General features: G+C 46.0%; 1 protein-coding gene across 3 annotated transcripts in view; it reads right to left on the reverse strand.

Moving 5' to 3' along the window:
- VWC2 (von Willebrand factor C domain containing 2) overlaps positions 1 to 16,471 on the reverse strand; it is a 135,363-nt gene that overhangs the window by 63,834 nt on the left and 55,058 nt on the right. Inside the window, exon 3 of one of the 3 annotated variants that reach the window (XM_012735982.3) lies at positions 15,601 to 15,780. The exons of the other annotated variants lie outside the window; for them this stretch is intronic. Within the exon in view, the coding sequence (XP_012591436.1) occupies positions 15,620 to 15,780 (161 nt within the window). The 3' untranslated portion in view covers positions 15,601 to 15,619. Of the gene's footprint in view, positions 1 to 15,600; positions 15,781 to 16,471 lie in introns of those variants that run through there. 3 annotated transcript variants of the gene reach the window in all.

Genomic DNA, 16,471 nt, shown 5'->3' on the forward strand with positions numbered 1-16,471 from the left:
AGTGTCATTGACATGGCAGAAGGCCAAGAATCAATGAGCTAAACTCTTCCCACAGGCAGTAATGGCCAGCAGTTATCACTACTGTGTGCCACTCCCTAAATGCTGTGGTTACCACATTTGTTAATAATTTCTCTCTCACCAAACAAATCAAGAACATGGACACAAGCTCTTCCAGGTTTTCTTGATATAAGGTTATAGGGAAAGTTCAAGGGTCTAGAGAGAAAGAATTTGGAGTTTCTAGGAAGTCCATATGGCATCATCTCTGACACATAATCACCTATGGACCTGTGCAAATGGCAAACACAGCTCAGACTCTCACAGGCTAAGCTAAAGAAGTGGAAACCCTGATTACGCTTTTGTTTTCTTTTTTTTTAATTTATACCCAGAAGTGGGATTGGTGGATGGTACAGTAGCTCTATTTTTGATTTTCTGATAAATGTCCATACTGTGTTTCATGGTGGCTGCCCATTTTACATTCCTACCAACAGTGTGTTATGCTTCTTTCTGATAACAGCTGGTTTAACAGGCGTGAGCTGATACCTCATTGTGGTTTTAATTTATATTACCCTGATGATTAGCAATGTTGAGCACATTTTCCTATACCTGTTGGCCGTCTCTATGTTTTCTTTGGAGATAGCTGCACCTCCATGTTAACTGCAGCATTATTTACGTTAGCCAAAATATGGAAACAACCCAAATACTTATGGACAGATGAACAGATAAAGCAAATGTGGCATATGCCTACAATGGAATATTACTCAGGATTAGAAGGCATGGAAATCCTGCCATTTGTGACAACATGGAGGAACCTTAAGGACATTATGCTAAGTGAAATAAGCCAGTCACTGAAAGACAAACATGTATGACGGCACTTATATGTGGTACCTAGAAGAGTCAAATTCGCAGAACCAGAGAGGAGACTGGTTGCCAGGAGAATGGAGAAGGGGGAAATAAGAAGTTATTGTTGAATAGGGATAAAGGTTCAGTTATACGAGGTAAGTTCGTTCAAAGGTCCGCTGTACAACACAGTGTCAACAAGTAGCTGCATGAAACCCTTGCTCATGTTTCTGTGTTACCTTTCTTCCTCTGATTTGTTTAGCACATAGGCATAATCTTCGAGTTCTGAGATTCTTTCCTTTGTATGGTCCATCCTGTTCTTGATGCTTTCCACCATATTATGGAGTTCCTTGATTGTTTCCTTCATTGCCAGTATTTTTGATTGGTTTTTCTGTATTGTTTCAATTTCTTTGGAGAATTTTTCATTCATTTCCTGAATTGTTCTTGTAGTTTCTCTATGTTGGGATTCTATTTTCTCTTGAATTCCATTGAGTTTTCTAACAATTCATATTTGGAATTCTTCCTCCATCAGTTTAATCATATCATGTAAGTTGGTGTCAGTTGATGGAGATCTAGTATTTTCTTTTGGAGGTGACTTTTCTCTCTGCTCCTTCATGTTTCCTGTGATCTTTCGCTGGTTCTTTCTCATCTCGGTGTTTTGTGGAGGACTGGAGGTGTTGGGACTGGATTATGAGCTAAATTCTGGGATTCCAAAGGAATGATCTTTGGTAGAACTGGGGATATGTGCTCTGGACCTGTATCATCTTAGAGGAGTTTGAAGCTGTTGAGTTATCTTTGACCTAATGTCTTCACCTTCTGTCTACAGAGTTTAGTGGGTTTGGGCCCCTTGCTTAGAGACTCAGCTGTACTATAAAGCAATAATAATTAAATCATCCTGGTACTGGCACAAGAACAGAAACATCAGTATTTGGAATAGGACTGAGATTCCAGAGATGAAACCATCTGCATACAGTAACCTAATCTTTGATAAAGCAGACAAAAATATACAATGGGGAAAAGAATCTCTCTTCAATAAATGGTGCTGGGAAAACTGGATAGCTACATGCCGAAGATTGAATCAGGATCCCTACCTCTCACTTCTCACAAAAATCCACTCAAGATGGATAACAGACTTAAACCTAAGGCATGAAACCTTAAGAATCCTAGAAGAAGATGTTGAGAAAACGCTATCAGACATTGACCTAGGAAAAGAATTCTTGAAGAAGACCCCCAAAGCTATCACTGCAGCAACAAAAATAAACATATGGGATCTGATCAAATTAAAAAGCTTCTGCATAGCCAAGGATACTATTATTAGAGCAAATAGACAACCTATAGAATGTGAGTAAATATTTGTTCTATACACTTACGATAAAGGTCTAATAACAAGAATTTATCTAGAACTCAAAAGAATTAACAAGAAAAAAATCAAACAGCCCCATCAAGAAATGGGCAATGGAAATGAACAGAAACTTCTCCAAAGAAGACAGAATAATGGCCTGAAAGCATATAAAAAAATGCTCAACATCTCTAATCATTAGAGAAATGCAAATCAAAACCACAATGAGATACCACCTAACCCCAGTGAGAACAGCCTGTATCAAGAAATTCTAAAACAACAAATGTTGGCAAGGATGTCGAGAGACAGGAGCACTCTTACACTGCTGGTGGGACTGCAAATTAGTGCAACCCTTTTGGAAAAGAATCTGGAGATACCTCAAAGAGCTGAAAATGAAAATACCATTCTATCCAGCAATAGCACTATTGGGCATTTACCCAAAAGAGCATAAGACATTCTATTATAAAGACATCTGCACCCAAATGTTTATGGCAGCACAATTCACTATTGCAAGGACATGGAAACAACCCAAGTGTCCATCAATTCATGAATGAATAATTAAAATTTGGTATATGTTCACAATGAAATATTACTCAATTCTAAGAAACAACAGCAAGCTAGCACTGCTTATACTATCCTGGATTAAGCTTAACCCCATTATCCAAAGTGAGGCAACACAAGATCAGAAAAATGGGCTCCACATGTACTCTCCATCAAATTGGTACTGACTGATTAACACTATGGTGCTCAAAGGGTAATAGTGTTCACCAGGGATTCGGTGGTTGGGGGGGACCCACATCTTAGGGATGTGGTGAGCATTGTGGAGGGGAGGGGCATACCTCTAACCCTTGCTAGGGAGAGGCAAAGTCATAAAATGTAACCAAAATGTCAAAACAACAACAACAACAAAAACATTTATTGGGTGCCAGGCAGGTGGGAGGGGGGAGGAGGGGATGGGTATATACATACACAATGAGTAAGATGTGCACTTTCTGGGAGATGGGCATGCTTGAAGCTCTGACTCGATGGGGGAGGGGAGGCAAGGGCAATATATGTAACCCTAACAACATTTGTACCCCCATAATATGATGAAATAAAAAAATAAAAAAGAAACCCTTGCTCACAGCAGCAAGCTGTGGGGCTCAGTGTCTCTCACCAAGCTGAAAGAATCTCAGTCTTCTTTTTCCTTTTCCCTTGGTCTCGCTGTCCCTCTCACCAGGTCCCCAGTAACCAGCTGTGGGGCCAGGTGGGCAAGCTCACGCAGGTGCTCTGGGAATTAACGTGCACTGCAGGCTGCCAGCCCCTGGCCGGCAAGGGCAGCTGGGAGGGCTGGGCTGGCTGCAGGGAGGCAGGGCCTTGGAGGCCAAGAGCTGAGCTGGCCCCTCAGGGGACTCGTTTTCGCCTGATTGACTACTCACCATCTGCTACCAAGAGGCCCTCAGAAATTATTTTGGAGAACTGCCACATTCTCCTACAGCACTGAGCATGACACCTGGCCCTGATTTAAAGGGACACAGTCTCCGTCCTGCTCAGCAGGTCTGCTCCTCCTCTCCATCTCCAGGACTAACTGAGCCTCCCTCATCTGTCTTGGACACCTGGCTTCTCTCACCCTGGAACAGCCAAGCCTAACTCCTCCCTGCTGGACTTTCTTAAAGCATTCTCTCTAAATGCTGAGCTCCCACCCAGAAATGTTGACCAGCCCCCGGCAAGTAAATGCACCACCTAATGGCAAGCAATACAGTACCAAATGGAACCAAAGCTGCCAGTGATCATAAGGAAGATTGTTAAACATCGCTAAGAAAGAGAATATGCTGTCAATAAACTATGACCCAATGTTGTCCTCAACCATTATTGCAAAGCACATTCCAGTTTCAGAGACCGCAGCATGTAAAAAAGAAAAGAAGGTTTGAGTTGCAGTGAGCTGTGACCACGCACACTGCACTCTAGCCTGGGCAACAGACGGAGACCCTGTCGGAAAGGAAAGGAATGGACAGCACAGGACAGGACAAGAAAGGACAGGAGAGGACAGGACAGGCCAGGAAAGGCCAGGCCAGGCCAGGCCAGGCAAGGCAAGGCAAGGAAAAGACAGGAAATGAAAGGACAAGAAAGGAAAGGAAAGGACGGGAAAGGAAAGGAAAGAATGGGAAAGGAAAGGATGGAAGAGGACAGGAAAGGAAAGGACAGGACAGGAAAAAGGACAGGAAAGGATAGGACAGGACAGGACAGGACAGGAAAGGAAAGGAAAGGAAGAAAAGAGAGAAAGAGAGACTTTTAGGAACTAAGAAACATTATAATTTCATTAACCATTAAGAACCTAATGTGAGCAAGCTTTGCACATACAGGATCTCATTTATTTCTATCTTCACAGCTTTACCAATGAATATATTCATTTTTTCCACTTTAAGATATAGAAGCTGAGAACTGCTTATCCTTCTCAAATGGGCAGAATGATACTTCACATGTCCATGATGCTGGGTTCTTCTTACCACAGCTACTGCGTGCTAGCCCCTCGACCCTGGCCCAGGCTCAGGGCACTGGACACATCACTTCAGCTTTCTGAGCTTCCATATTCTCATCTAAAACATCAGAGAACAGCCATCTCACCCAGGCGTGGTGACAAATGAGACAATGCATCTTGAGCACTTGGCGTAATGTGTGACTCATGTTAAGGATACAATAATAAGTGGCAAGTAGAAAAAGAAAAGTTCATAAATGCACTTTGTAGAAATTCACTCAATTTGATCTCATTCTAGAGTTGATATTCTGCCATGATCAAAAAAATATTTAGTGGCGGTCTTATCCCACTGTATCCTTTGAACTATAAGACACCTGAGAACAGAGACCAGGTTTTGGTCCCCCGATGAAAGCCCAGCAGCGCTCGTGGCACAAGCAGAGAGCCCAGGCCATCAGCCTCTCCTGAAGCCAAAGGTCGGTTTAAGTTTCAGGCCTGACGTGCTGGGCCCTGGGGAGGGACAGGTTGGCACCCACACGCAGATGCCAGTGGCAGCCCAGCCATGGGTCCCCAGGGAGCCTGCAGTCACTCGTGGGAGGAGGAGCTGCCCTGCAGAACCCGCCCACTCCAGAGGCCTCACCGCCAAACAGGGGTGCAGAGGGAAAGCCAAGCCCACCCCCAGTGACTGCTCCTATCCCAGGCCCTGGCCTGTGAGCGCAGCCTGCAAGCCTGGAGCAAGATTCTGGCACGCTGAGCCTCTGGAGTTGTTGCTTCTGGTCCTTTGTTACTGCTGTTGTTTTTATGTGTTGGGTGCAGAGGAAGGGGGAAGGGTGTTGGATCTGTGGTATTAAAGGACTGGATTTTTATAGAAGCCTCATCGCCTCGTGCTGACTCTTGTTACCCAAGTCAACAGCGAGCACTAGTTACAGTTTCTATCTGAACATGTAGTTCAAAGAACAAGACACTAGATGGCAGTGCAGTCACAGCCATGGCCAAGCACTTGTCAGACATCTGGGACTAGGGGCACAGGCAGGGGCCAGGATTTAGAAGAAGCTGATTAAGACAGAGATGCTCAAAGCCCTACAGATACAGATCTATAGGAGCTAGGCCCCCAGTCCAGTCACATCGAGTCTGAAGCCTGGAGGTGAGCACAGCACCCCCAACCCACCCATCACTTCCCACGCAGACCCCTTCTCAAAAGGCCATAAGATCAGGAACAACACTAATAGCATTATCCCCAGGTCTGATCGTCAACCCTTCTACCCCCAACTGTAAGATAATTATAAAAGTTTGGTTTAAGTGCTGGGCCACGGATCAGACTTGTAGCTAGTACTAAGCAGCAGTGGTCACTGTTACTCAGGAGAGGAGTGACCAGGTCAGTGGCAGCTGCTGGCCCTGCCTGGCTGGCCTTTAACTGGCGCCTGCTCAGTCTTCCTGTGCAACCACACTATAGTGCTGTGCTCAGTCTTCCTGTGCACCACGCTGTAGTACTGTGCTCAGTCTTCCTGTGCAACCATGCTGTAGGACTGTGCTCAGTCTTCCTGTGCAACCACACTGTAGTACTGTGCTCAGTCTTCCTGTGCACCACGCTGTAGTACTGTGCTCAGTCTTCCTGTGCACCACGCTGTAGTGCTGTGCTCAGTCTTCCTGTGCACCACGCTGTAGTACTGTGCTCAGTCTTCCTGTGCACCATGCTGTAGTACTGTGCTCAGTCTTCCTGTGCAACCACACTGTAGTACTGTGCTCAGTCTTCCTGTGCACCACGCTGTAGTACTGTGCTCAGTCTTCCTGTGCACCACACTGTAGTGCTGTGCTCAGTCTTCCTGTGCACCACGCTGTAGTACTGTGCTCAGTCTTCCTGTGCACCACACTGTAGTGCTGTGCTCAGTCTTCCTGTGCACCATGCTGTAGTACTGTGCTCAGTCTTCCTGTGCAACCACACTGTAGTACTGTGCTCAGTCTTCCTGTGCACCACGCTGTAGTACTGTGCTCAGTCTTCCTGTGCACCACACTGTAGTGCTGTGCTCAGTCTTCCTGTGCACCATGCTGTAGTACTGTGCTCAGTCTTCCTGTGCACCATGCTGTAGTACTGTGCTCAGTCTTCCTGTGCAACCACACTGTAGTACTGTGCTCAGTCTTCCTGTGCACCACGCTGTAGTACTGTGCTCAGTCTTCCTGTGCACCACACTGTAGTGCTGTGCTCAGTCTTCCTGTGCACCACGCTGTAGTACTGTGCTCAGTCTTCCTGTGCACCACACTGTAGTGCTGTGCTCAGTCTTCCTGTGCACCATGCTGTAGTACTGTGCTCAGTCTTCCTGTGCAACCATGCTGTAGTACTGTGCTCAGTCTTCCTGTGCAACCACACTGTAGTACTGTGCTCAGTCTTCCTGTGCACCATGCTGTAGTACTGTGCTCAGTCTTCCTGTGCACCACACTGTAGTGCTGTGCTCAGTCTTCCTGTGCACCACGCTGTAGTACTGTGCTCAGTCTTCCTGTGCACCATGCTGTAGTACTGTGCTCAGTTTTCCTGTGCAACCACACTGTAGTGCTGTGCTCAGTCTTCCTGTGCACCACGCTGTAGTACTGTGCTCAGTCTTCCTGTGCACCACGCTGTACTACTGTGCTCAGTCTTCCTGTGCACCACGCTGTAGTACTGTGCTCAGTCTTCCTGTGCACCACGCTGTAGTACTGTGCTCAGTTTTCCTGTGCGCCATGCTGTAGTACTGTGCTCAGTCTTCCTGTGCACCATGCTGTACTACTGTGCTCAGTCTTCCTGAGCACTGTACTATGGTACTCTGCTCAGTCTTTCTGTGCACCATGCTGTGGTACTGTGCTTAGTCTTCCTGTGCACCACACTGTGGTACTACTCTTAGTCATCCTGTGCACCATGCTGTGGTACTGGCTCAGTCTTCCTGTGCACTGTGCTACGGAAGGCTTCATGGATTAGGAAATTAAAAGTGATGCTACCCTAAGACTCAAAAGTGCAGGAGCCATGTTTAGTGAGTCAGACTCTCAGAGAGTAGAATAAGCCAACTCAGGCCAGCTGCCCATTCTTCAGGCTTCTGCTGAAATCCACAATCTCCCTGAAACAAGGCAGCTCCCAAATGGTGAAAAGAAGCCCCCAGGGTTAGATCTGGCCAAAGTAATGGTGCATGTTCTCATTGTCTTAGTTGAAACAGTTACGTCTGTGGAAAACAGAAGGCAAGACATGCATGTATGAGGGCTGAAACGTGGTGTGTAACAGAGGTGCACTTAGAAAGAAGACCTGCGAGGAGCACCCCCATTCTGCTCCCAGTGACACCAGCTGCTGTTGGAGCCTTGGGGAGTGGTGGCAGGACGCACAGCAAACATAAGCTCCCTCTGGGCCAAGTCATTCCCAGTGCCCCCCTTAGCCAATGTACCAAAGGATTGACTTTTGACAGACTGACTGACAGAGCTGGAGCTTACTCTCTCTCTCCTAGGGGAAATTGATTTATCAAAGACAAAGGCACTGTGTGATTAAGAGGTGGTGAGTGTATGTTTCTCCTCTGGTGAAGTGGGTACCTGTATCGGAGCCTTCATGGAATCCAATGTGAGTCCACCTGGGGACTGCAGATCATGAGCTACTGGGAAATACAAGTCAAACTCTGAGAAACAGGAAATATAGTACAGTGCGACAAGAAATGCAAGACTGAAGCTGGGTCACGTTCATCATATGTAAAGTAAACAGGGTTAAACAGAAATATAAAAATTGGCTGCTGTATTGATCAAATGTAATCAACACACATTTTCCAAATTTTAGATAAAATTGTGCACTCCATAAGCAATATGGAGCCTAAGAACTTCCAGAAATATTACTAGAGGTGTTTTTTTTTTCTAGATTCTTTTCTGATCTACTGATCTAGATACAATATAATCATTTAAGTGACTATACTTTTAAAATATATTTGATTTGTGGCATAAAAAATGTTTAAGGACCAGAGAACAGTTACCAAAATATCTATTTATATTGTGAACATATGAGGAAAACGCCTCATGTAAAACATAAAAATGTGTTTGTCTGTATAAGAGATTTCGAACACATGAGGTCTGAGGAAATAGAAAATGACAGTCAATGATTTACAGATACAAATATTTTTGACAAGATGTTCCACGTGGGAAGAGGGAAAAGATGATCCCAGGAGCAGCAGGGGGGGGGTGTGACCTGGGAGGAGAGAGCACGGACCGCAGCTGCAGGGACACACGGGACTTGCGGGCAGCGTCCCCACAGCCACAGCAGGCCCTGGGCAGGTGGACTAGAAACAGGATTCGATCCATCCTGGGAGGAACGGCGTGTCCAGAGTCCACCGCGGCTGCCAGGTGCTGCAGGGCATCTCCTGCTGTGTCTTATCAGCGGAGAACAGGATGTCCTGCTGCCCCATGGCGGGGAGAAGATCCCCGAAGACCCTGCGTGGGAGGCTCTGAGTGGAGGTGGGAGGACCACACGACCTTGGCAGCTAATGCTGCTCCCAAGACACCTACGCCACGAGTGCAAAACTCATGCGCCCCTCAAACCCGGGCCCCGCCTTCCAGCCTGCCCCCCGACTGCAGGCAGGGTGTCCCACTCACCACGCTGGCTCCTGCTGGAGTTCTCCACGACAGACGGACCCAACCGGTGACTGAGAAGCCCTCCACCACTTCTGTGGGAGCACTGTGTTGTAGTGACCTTGTCTTTTGGTTTCTGTATTCGGACGCTTTGACACCTGGGGTCTTGTTGACCCTGGAGGACTGCGCCTCCCAGGGTTCAACAGTCCCAAGAGATGGTAAACGACTGTCCTGCCAGCGCACTTTCCACATACAAGTCCCCCAATCCAGAGCCCGCATGCCTGCCTTCCCTCTCGGGGCCACTGTCCACCTGCCCTCGTCCCCAGAACCAGCTACCAGACAACTAGAAATAGCCCCTCTGCCCCAGAGCCACGGAAATGACACCAACTAGCCGAGCCCAAGCCTGCCTCGCCCTCCCTTCCTGCGCACGCTCCAGCAAGGGCTTCTGCTCCTGCTTTCCTGCCGCTCCGTCTGCCTCTGCCTGCCCCCGCCCTCCCCATGTGGTCCTCAGTGGAGTGCCCTCTTCCCTTGGGCTCTCTGAGCAGAACAACTGTTTTTTGACTGTGGCCATCTCCTGTCTGTGGACCTTACCCATCCCAATGACTGCACCTGCGTTTGCTAATACATGCGCCAGGAAGGGCACAGTCCTGGCGCTGGACCAGCAGTCACAGACCCGCGGGAGGCTCCGTGCTCAGGCCACGGACGCATTTGCTATTTGATCCTTTCAGCAACAATTCTACAGCACAGGTACCATTATTAAAGCAGTTTAAAACTTTAAAAAATCCCGAGGACTATTGGCAAGACAATAATTAACTTGCCAACGGTCACAGCTGATACCAGTCATATGTGGAATTTGCAGCTTAATGGGTCACTCTATTATAAAGTGCTCACACCTTTCCTTTCTTGCCATTACATCCCACAGAGAGTTCTTATACCCTGGCAGTGACCCTTTTAAAATCCACCTGTTCCCACAGCAAAGCTTTCCCTGCAGCTTGCAGTTCCTTTAAAAGACTTTGCAAATAACAAGACAACATTTCCAAAGATATCCATGATTTAGCACAGACCTTCTGCCGACTGCAAACTGGAGTTAAATTCTGCAGGTAGGAAATTTACAGCCTCACACTGAATAATTCACATTTGCAATCTGTCAAACTGCTAATTATTCCTTCAAAGAGAAACAATCAGATATTTGTATCATAATATTTTAACTCATCTAGGCTAAACTGCCAAGGTGTCAGAGTGATTAGAAACCTATTTCTCTGGCTGTTAAATGATGCTCTGGGGGAAAATTTACATATGTATAAAGAAGGGGAAATGTATGCATTCCTGTGTTAGGAAATTATGAATTAATTCAAACAATATTTAGCTTGGGAACTTACGTGTTGTCTGCTCTTTTGGCACTGTGGATACTGAGATGAAAACGTCTCTGTGATGCTCACTGTTTACTGCAAGAATTAAGTACATCAATAATAACAACACCGTGTCGTAAGGAGAAATGGAGAGAACCATCTGTCTTAGCCTACAAGGCTATCTACAAGCTTGAGCTCGGTATTGTAGGGCCACAGCCAAATTAGGAAGCTGAGAAGGACATTCCAAGCATAGGAAAAAGCATGTGCAAAAACACATGTGATATTGTCAGATGTCAAAAATGCCCCTAGGCCTGAATGGAGCCTAGCATGTCGGTCAGGGACCAGCAACCACTGAGATCTGTTAGAGGCCAGAACATAGAAGCTCAGGTGCTTGTTGTTGTTATTGTCTATCCCATTACATTTCCTGCCATGTTACAACAGAGGAAGCAGCGATGTGCAGTGAGAGCAACAAGCGTGAGCAGTGGCTCCCTGCACCATCGAGTGATGACACCCCACATGGGGTGGTCCATCCTGGAATAGCTTAGTAAATCTATGGACTTGTCTAGAACCAGTTGTCCCTAAAGAAGCAATGTGATATTGTCCAAAAAAGCAATGTTTATTTTTGAAGCCACCTCAAGTACTTTATGGAAACATGGAAATGCAGATAAATGCCATGTAGTAGAGCCATCTCTCACACGACTATGTCACGGAAGCATTTAGATTAAAATATCCACAGGGTCAGGTTTCAAAGATTCATTGGTGAATTATCTTGAATGACCAATACATAAAAGAGAAATTGTGTGCATGTGTACACACACACACACACACACACACACGCACACACACTCTTCCTTCCTGCACAGCTGCTGCTGCTGCTGCTCCAGCATGACACAGCTTTGAATCTGCGGCTGCAAAGACAGAGCACTGCCCTGTCGTCTCCACATCTGCTTGTATTGGGAAGTGCTCTTGGGTTTGATTTTGTTAGAATGTCAAAATCTTTTACTAGGAATTATAACTTGGCTCTGAAGTACCACCAAGGGTTGGTATCTTGGAATTAGGAATTTCATTTTGAAGAATAATCTCTGTTTTGTGGGAATTCCTTTTGGCCACAAAGATTCTGTATTTTGTTAGCATCTGACCAATTTCACACAGATACGCTGCCTGTCTCTGTCTCAGATATATTCTTTCACTGTACTACATATCAGGCTTTTTGAGAGTTAAACTATTAAATGTCAAGGGTTTGCTATCTCACGTGTATTGATAGTAATAATCATGTTATTGTTGAAATCATGAATTGAGAAAATGTAAATTTCCATAGAAATCATAGACAATTAACATATGGATAGAGCCCTAGAGGTTATGGACTTTAATCATCTCCTTTTGTAAAAGGGCAAGCCAAGACCCAGAGATCGGGGCTGAAGTGACTTGCCCAAGGCAATGTGGCTGCTGTACACTGATCCTTTGACCCTAAACCCAGAATCGATTCAAAGGCGAGGGCGCTTCCTACCCTCCACGCTGCCTCTCCATTCCAGGACTTGTGTCTGCTACTATTTCATGGCCTGCTTATAAGCAGAACTTTATATTCAGCCGTGGACATACAGTTAATTGAGTAATGTAGTGTCAGTATTGCCCAGGGAGGTATTTATAGGGCAGTCTTTTAGAAACTATTCTATCTGGAGTTAGTCGACTCTCTTGGGGCAAAGGAGACTGTTCCTGACACACTTGGCTCAGCTCACCCAAAACTGTGACTTGAAAAGGCTTCCCAAATGTAAATAGCACAGCTTTAAATGGCTTTAAAAGCTGAGAGGTTAGAATTGATGCTCTCAAAACACTCTTGTCTCACCATCCAGATTGATATAGAAATATCCTGTATCAACATCCATGACTCCCAGTGAGTGTGTGACCACGTCTGTCCACGTAGACCTCTCCCCTTCGCGGCCCCACGTGCATGTTAGACGAAACACCAGGAATTCTTCCTCCCTCTGCCACCCGCTGCACGACAAGATCACACTGGTTGCCTCCAGTGTTCCCTGCCTTCAAGAAGCATCGTCCGGCCCACCCCACGGCCAACCCCAGACATCTCATGGAGCTGTTCTCTTTTCCCTCCCCTCCCACGCAGCCCCCGCGACTCTTTCCCGGACGCACCTTCTCCACCTCTCCAGTAGCTCTGCCCTCGCTCCGCCCATCAGGGCTTCCTCCTGTCTGTCTCCTCGTTCCACCCGTCCTCCGCAGGACAGACAGACCGACTCCCTAAGGCGACACTGGCCCCGCACCCTGCCGGGCCCCCGTCCTTCCCTGACGCCCTGGGAGCGGGACCTCGACGCCCTCAGCGCTTCAGCACGCCCGCCCGGCCCTGCCTACGCTGTGGGCACCGCGAATGGAAAGCTTTTCTGTGCTTTTTGAAATAAAATCATTTGCTGAAGAGTAATGCTTAGTTTTTTGTTTGTTTTGACTTAAGTAGCTGCTTTAGTAAAATAGGCAGTAAAATAGGCAGATTGTTCTGGTCAGCGCTGTGTGCTGGGCCACTGCCCATGAGCTCGTGAATGGCAAGAAAGAGCAGACAGGGAATCTCCAAGAATATCTGCTGCGTAACTTGATGGGCCTTGTTGAGCTGTGTCTCTTCTTCACTCGGCAGCCTCAGGTCTGCTGTTTCCCACCTGCAGCCAGAGGGCCTCATGTGCCCGCAGTCAGGAGGCGCTAAGAAAAGCGGCTGATTCACAAGAAGACAAAGCTTAAACCAGAACTGGAATCTGGACTCGCCTGAGTGCAGCTAACACTGGCATTGCCGTACTTGCCTCTTGTTGGGTACAGTACGCCAGGAGTCCTACAGGAAGGGGAGAGGAATGATGTGATGAGGGCTCTCGCATGACCCTGTGGAAGCGTGAGGGCACGTGACTCTGCACTGTCACGCCGGCCTCCACGGGGCAGGCCGCACTGTAGATGAGCCAGTATTAAAGCTACGTGGCCAAATTCATACTGCGACATTTTTCTTAATTTCACAATCTCCATGGAAATGACTAACATTGGACTTGTATGAATTATTACATTGTCTCCCACATTTATTCCCAATAACATTAATGACAGTGTGCAAGTGTACAGACTATTCCTAATAAGAACGTTCTTAAGCTCCCTGACACGCAATCACGGGTGGTTTATTTCTGCATGCATCCTATAGGCGAGGGTGTGGCTCCCCGTGGTGGCCCTTCCCAACGTCAGTTTTGTAGCCGCTTTTGCTGTCTTATGTTCTCTGAGTTTTTAGGTTCTCCCCTATACTGACTTAACTATCATATCTAATATTCACCCAATTAAAACAAAATAACACATTTTTAGATTTACTGTTTCTAGCTCATATGAGCTGTGGTGCTGCAATAGCTCTTCATTCATTCATACCTATGCACTGAGATTTAACGTGCATTTATTGAGTATTTATATAATGCTAATGACATCACTTAAAAGAGCTGAATTTAAAGCATTCTCTTCATAAGAGCTGCTTATTTTCTATCAAGTATAATGTTAACAATTGTTTTGGTCACACAGACAGGATCTCCTCACTCAGAAACTTAGAGAGGTGAATGCTGATTTCCACAAAAACAGAGCTCTATGAAAAACGTCCCAATAAATTACCACACATTGTAAGAAATGAGTGGACAAGAACATCTAAATAGGATGAAAGATTAGAAGAAATACAGGCCATGCTAAGCAAATTTCTACTGTAGGGCTTCCCCAGGTGTGTCCCACAGAACTTCTCTCCTCCTAGAAGGTCTGAAGAATAAATCTCCATGTCCAAAGCATTTTAGGAAATTTGCTGTACCCCTTCCTACAGATTTATAATACACCCTGCAATAGTAGAGCTCTGAGTCATGAAACTTCCAAAGGACAGCCTTGTTCAGTTCCACTTAAGTGAGAATGTTATAACCATATTTAAACACTGAATCCCTCCCTTAAATTCCACTGATTCACATATCTTCTTTTCTCCACTCTAAAATCTTTTATTTTTGCATGTCTACAGTACTTTGAGCTGATAATTCCTCTTACTGCTTTTGCCTGATTTTCTTATTTTAAAAACAGAATGTGTAAACATCTCAGGCTCTTCCAGCAAATGCTACTTAGTTTTCATAGCATGGCTACAAGCCTCAGTGGCATTCCTCTCCCACAACTGGGAGTGTCTGGTCCCTTCCTTGCTTTGGTTACTTGAGCTTGGAGCACAGAGGCCACTTGCTCTGGAACCCCTCCTGGGCCAGAACAGACAGCTTCCCTGGCATGCTCTGTCCCTCCTAATTCAGACAGAAACAAATCCCAACCCACTGTCCTCCACACATCCAAACAAGACCAAGTATTCTGGTTTCCTATCCTTGGAGAGGGGTCCAATCAGGAAGAAAGTGTTTCTTCTAATTCTTTTCGTAACAGTATGTGAGTCTGTCCTCTTGACACCCACCCACTCATTCTTGTTCACCAGCTGGGACACTGACCAGCTTGCACTGAAAGGCAGAAGACTTGAGACTGAGCTACAGCTCTGCCCCAGGGGTCAGAGAAAGATGGAGAGAGACAAATGAAATCAATAGGGGTGTGACTCATTGTGAACCTGAAATACACTAAAGCTCCAACTTGAAATTTTGGAGAATCATTCTGAATGCCTGATCCACAAACTCTGAGCAATAAAGCAGTGAATAAGCAGATTTTCATGCAAAAAGCTCTTGAAGCTACACTGAAGCAATTTAGTGATTTGGGAAGAAAATATAATCATACCAATACCCCTTCTGCTCACAAAATAAATAAATGCAGAGGTGTTTCAAAACATTTTATTTGAGAACTTAAATCACTGATAACCATAACCAACCCCTCCCTCCACTAAACATTATTCCATAGCACTCCCGGTTTACTAAATGGCTCCCCACCAAGCCAGGGCTACAAGAAGCAGCGGGTACATCTGATAAACAAACCGCTAGATCCAGAGTCAGCCACCGATCAGGTCTGACGGACCCACACAGCACGGTAATTGCAATCTCCGTGCTGCTGACGCATGTGCCCCAGCTTTCCATAACAAAATAACATAGACTGGGTGGCTTTAACCACAGAAATTTATTTCCCACAGTTCTGGAGGTTGGGAAGTCCAAGATCCAGGTCCAGCTGGGTCGGTGCTGGGGAGGGCTCTCTTCCTGGCTTGTAGACAGCCTCTTCTCCTAGTGTCCTCACGTGGTGAAGAGAGCAGAGAGAGACAGCGCTGGTGTCTGGTTCTCCTCCTAGAAGGGCCCAGCACTATCAGACAAGGGCCTCACCTTGATGCTCCCATTTAAACGTATCACTCCTCAGGGGCCCACCTTCCACGTTCTGTCACATTAGGGGTTAAAGCTTCAATATCTGGATTTTATGGGGACTATTCAGTCCCTAGCACCTCCTAACAGTTATGTAACTCTAGGCAAGTTATGTATCACCCCAAGCCTTGTTTTCTGATTTATAAAATGTATGTTTTATTTCTTTCATAGTCACTATAAGGCTTAAATGATACAATATAGCTTAAAAGCTCCTAGAAAATCATGGAAACTTTTAGGTCTTGCAAAAATAAACTATAGTTATTACTATAGTCACTGTAATTTTATGGGGATGTTGGTTAATCCTTCCCTCAAAAGTCTGGCTGTACGCTGTGGTAGCTCACTCCAGGGGCAGTAGGAACCTACACACACTCGCCCACACAGATGCCCTGAGGCCTGTCCTACAGGTGCACCCAACTCTGCCTGGCTTCCCCCGCACTGAGGAGATCTGAAGAGACCGGAGTCTGATTCAGCCCGACTCCCTCTTGATACTCATCTGTCAACATCTGGGTTTCCCTTAAAAGTCCAACCAGTAATTCCCAGGGAATGAAAAAGTACACCAATCTGCTGAAAAAGAAATAATTTACAGATAAGTCTCATTATGAGTCTTTAAGCACAATAT

This window comes from Microcebus murinus, chromosome 9 (genome assembly GCF_040939455.1).
Source record: "Microcebus murinus isolate Inina chromosome 9, M.murinus_Inina_mat1.0, whole genome shotgun sequence".
In the NCBI taxonomy this organism is placed as follows: Eukaryota; Metazoa; Chordata; class Mammalia; order Primates; family Cheirogaleidae; genus Microcebus; species Microcebus murinus.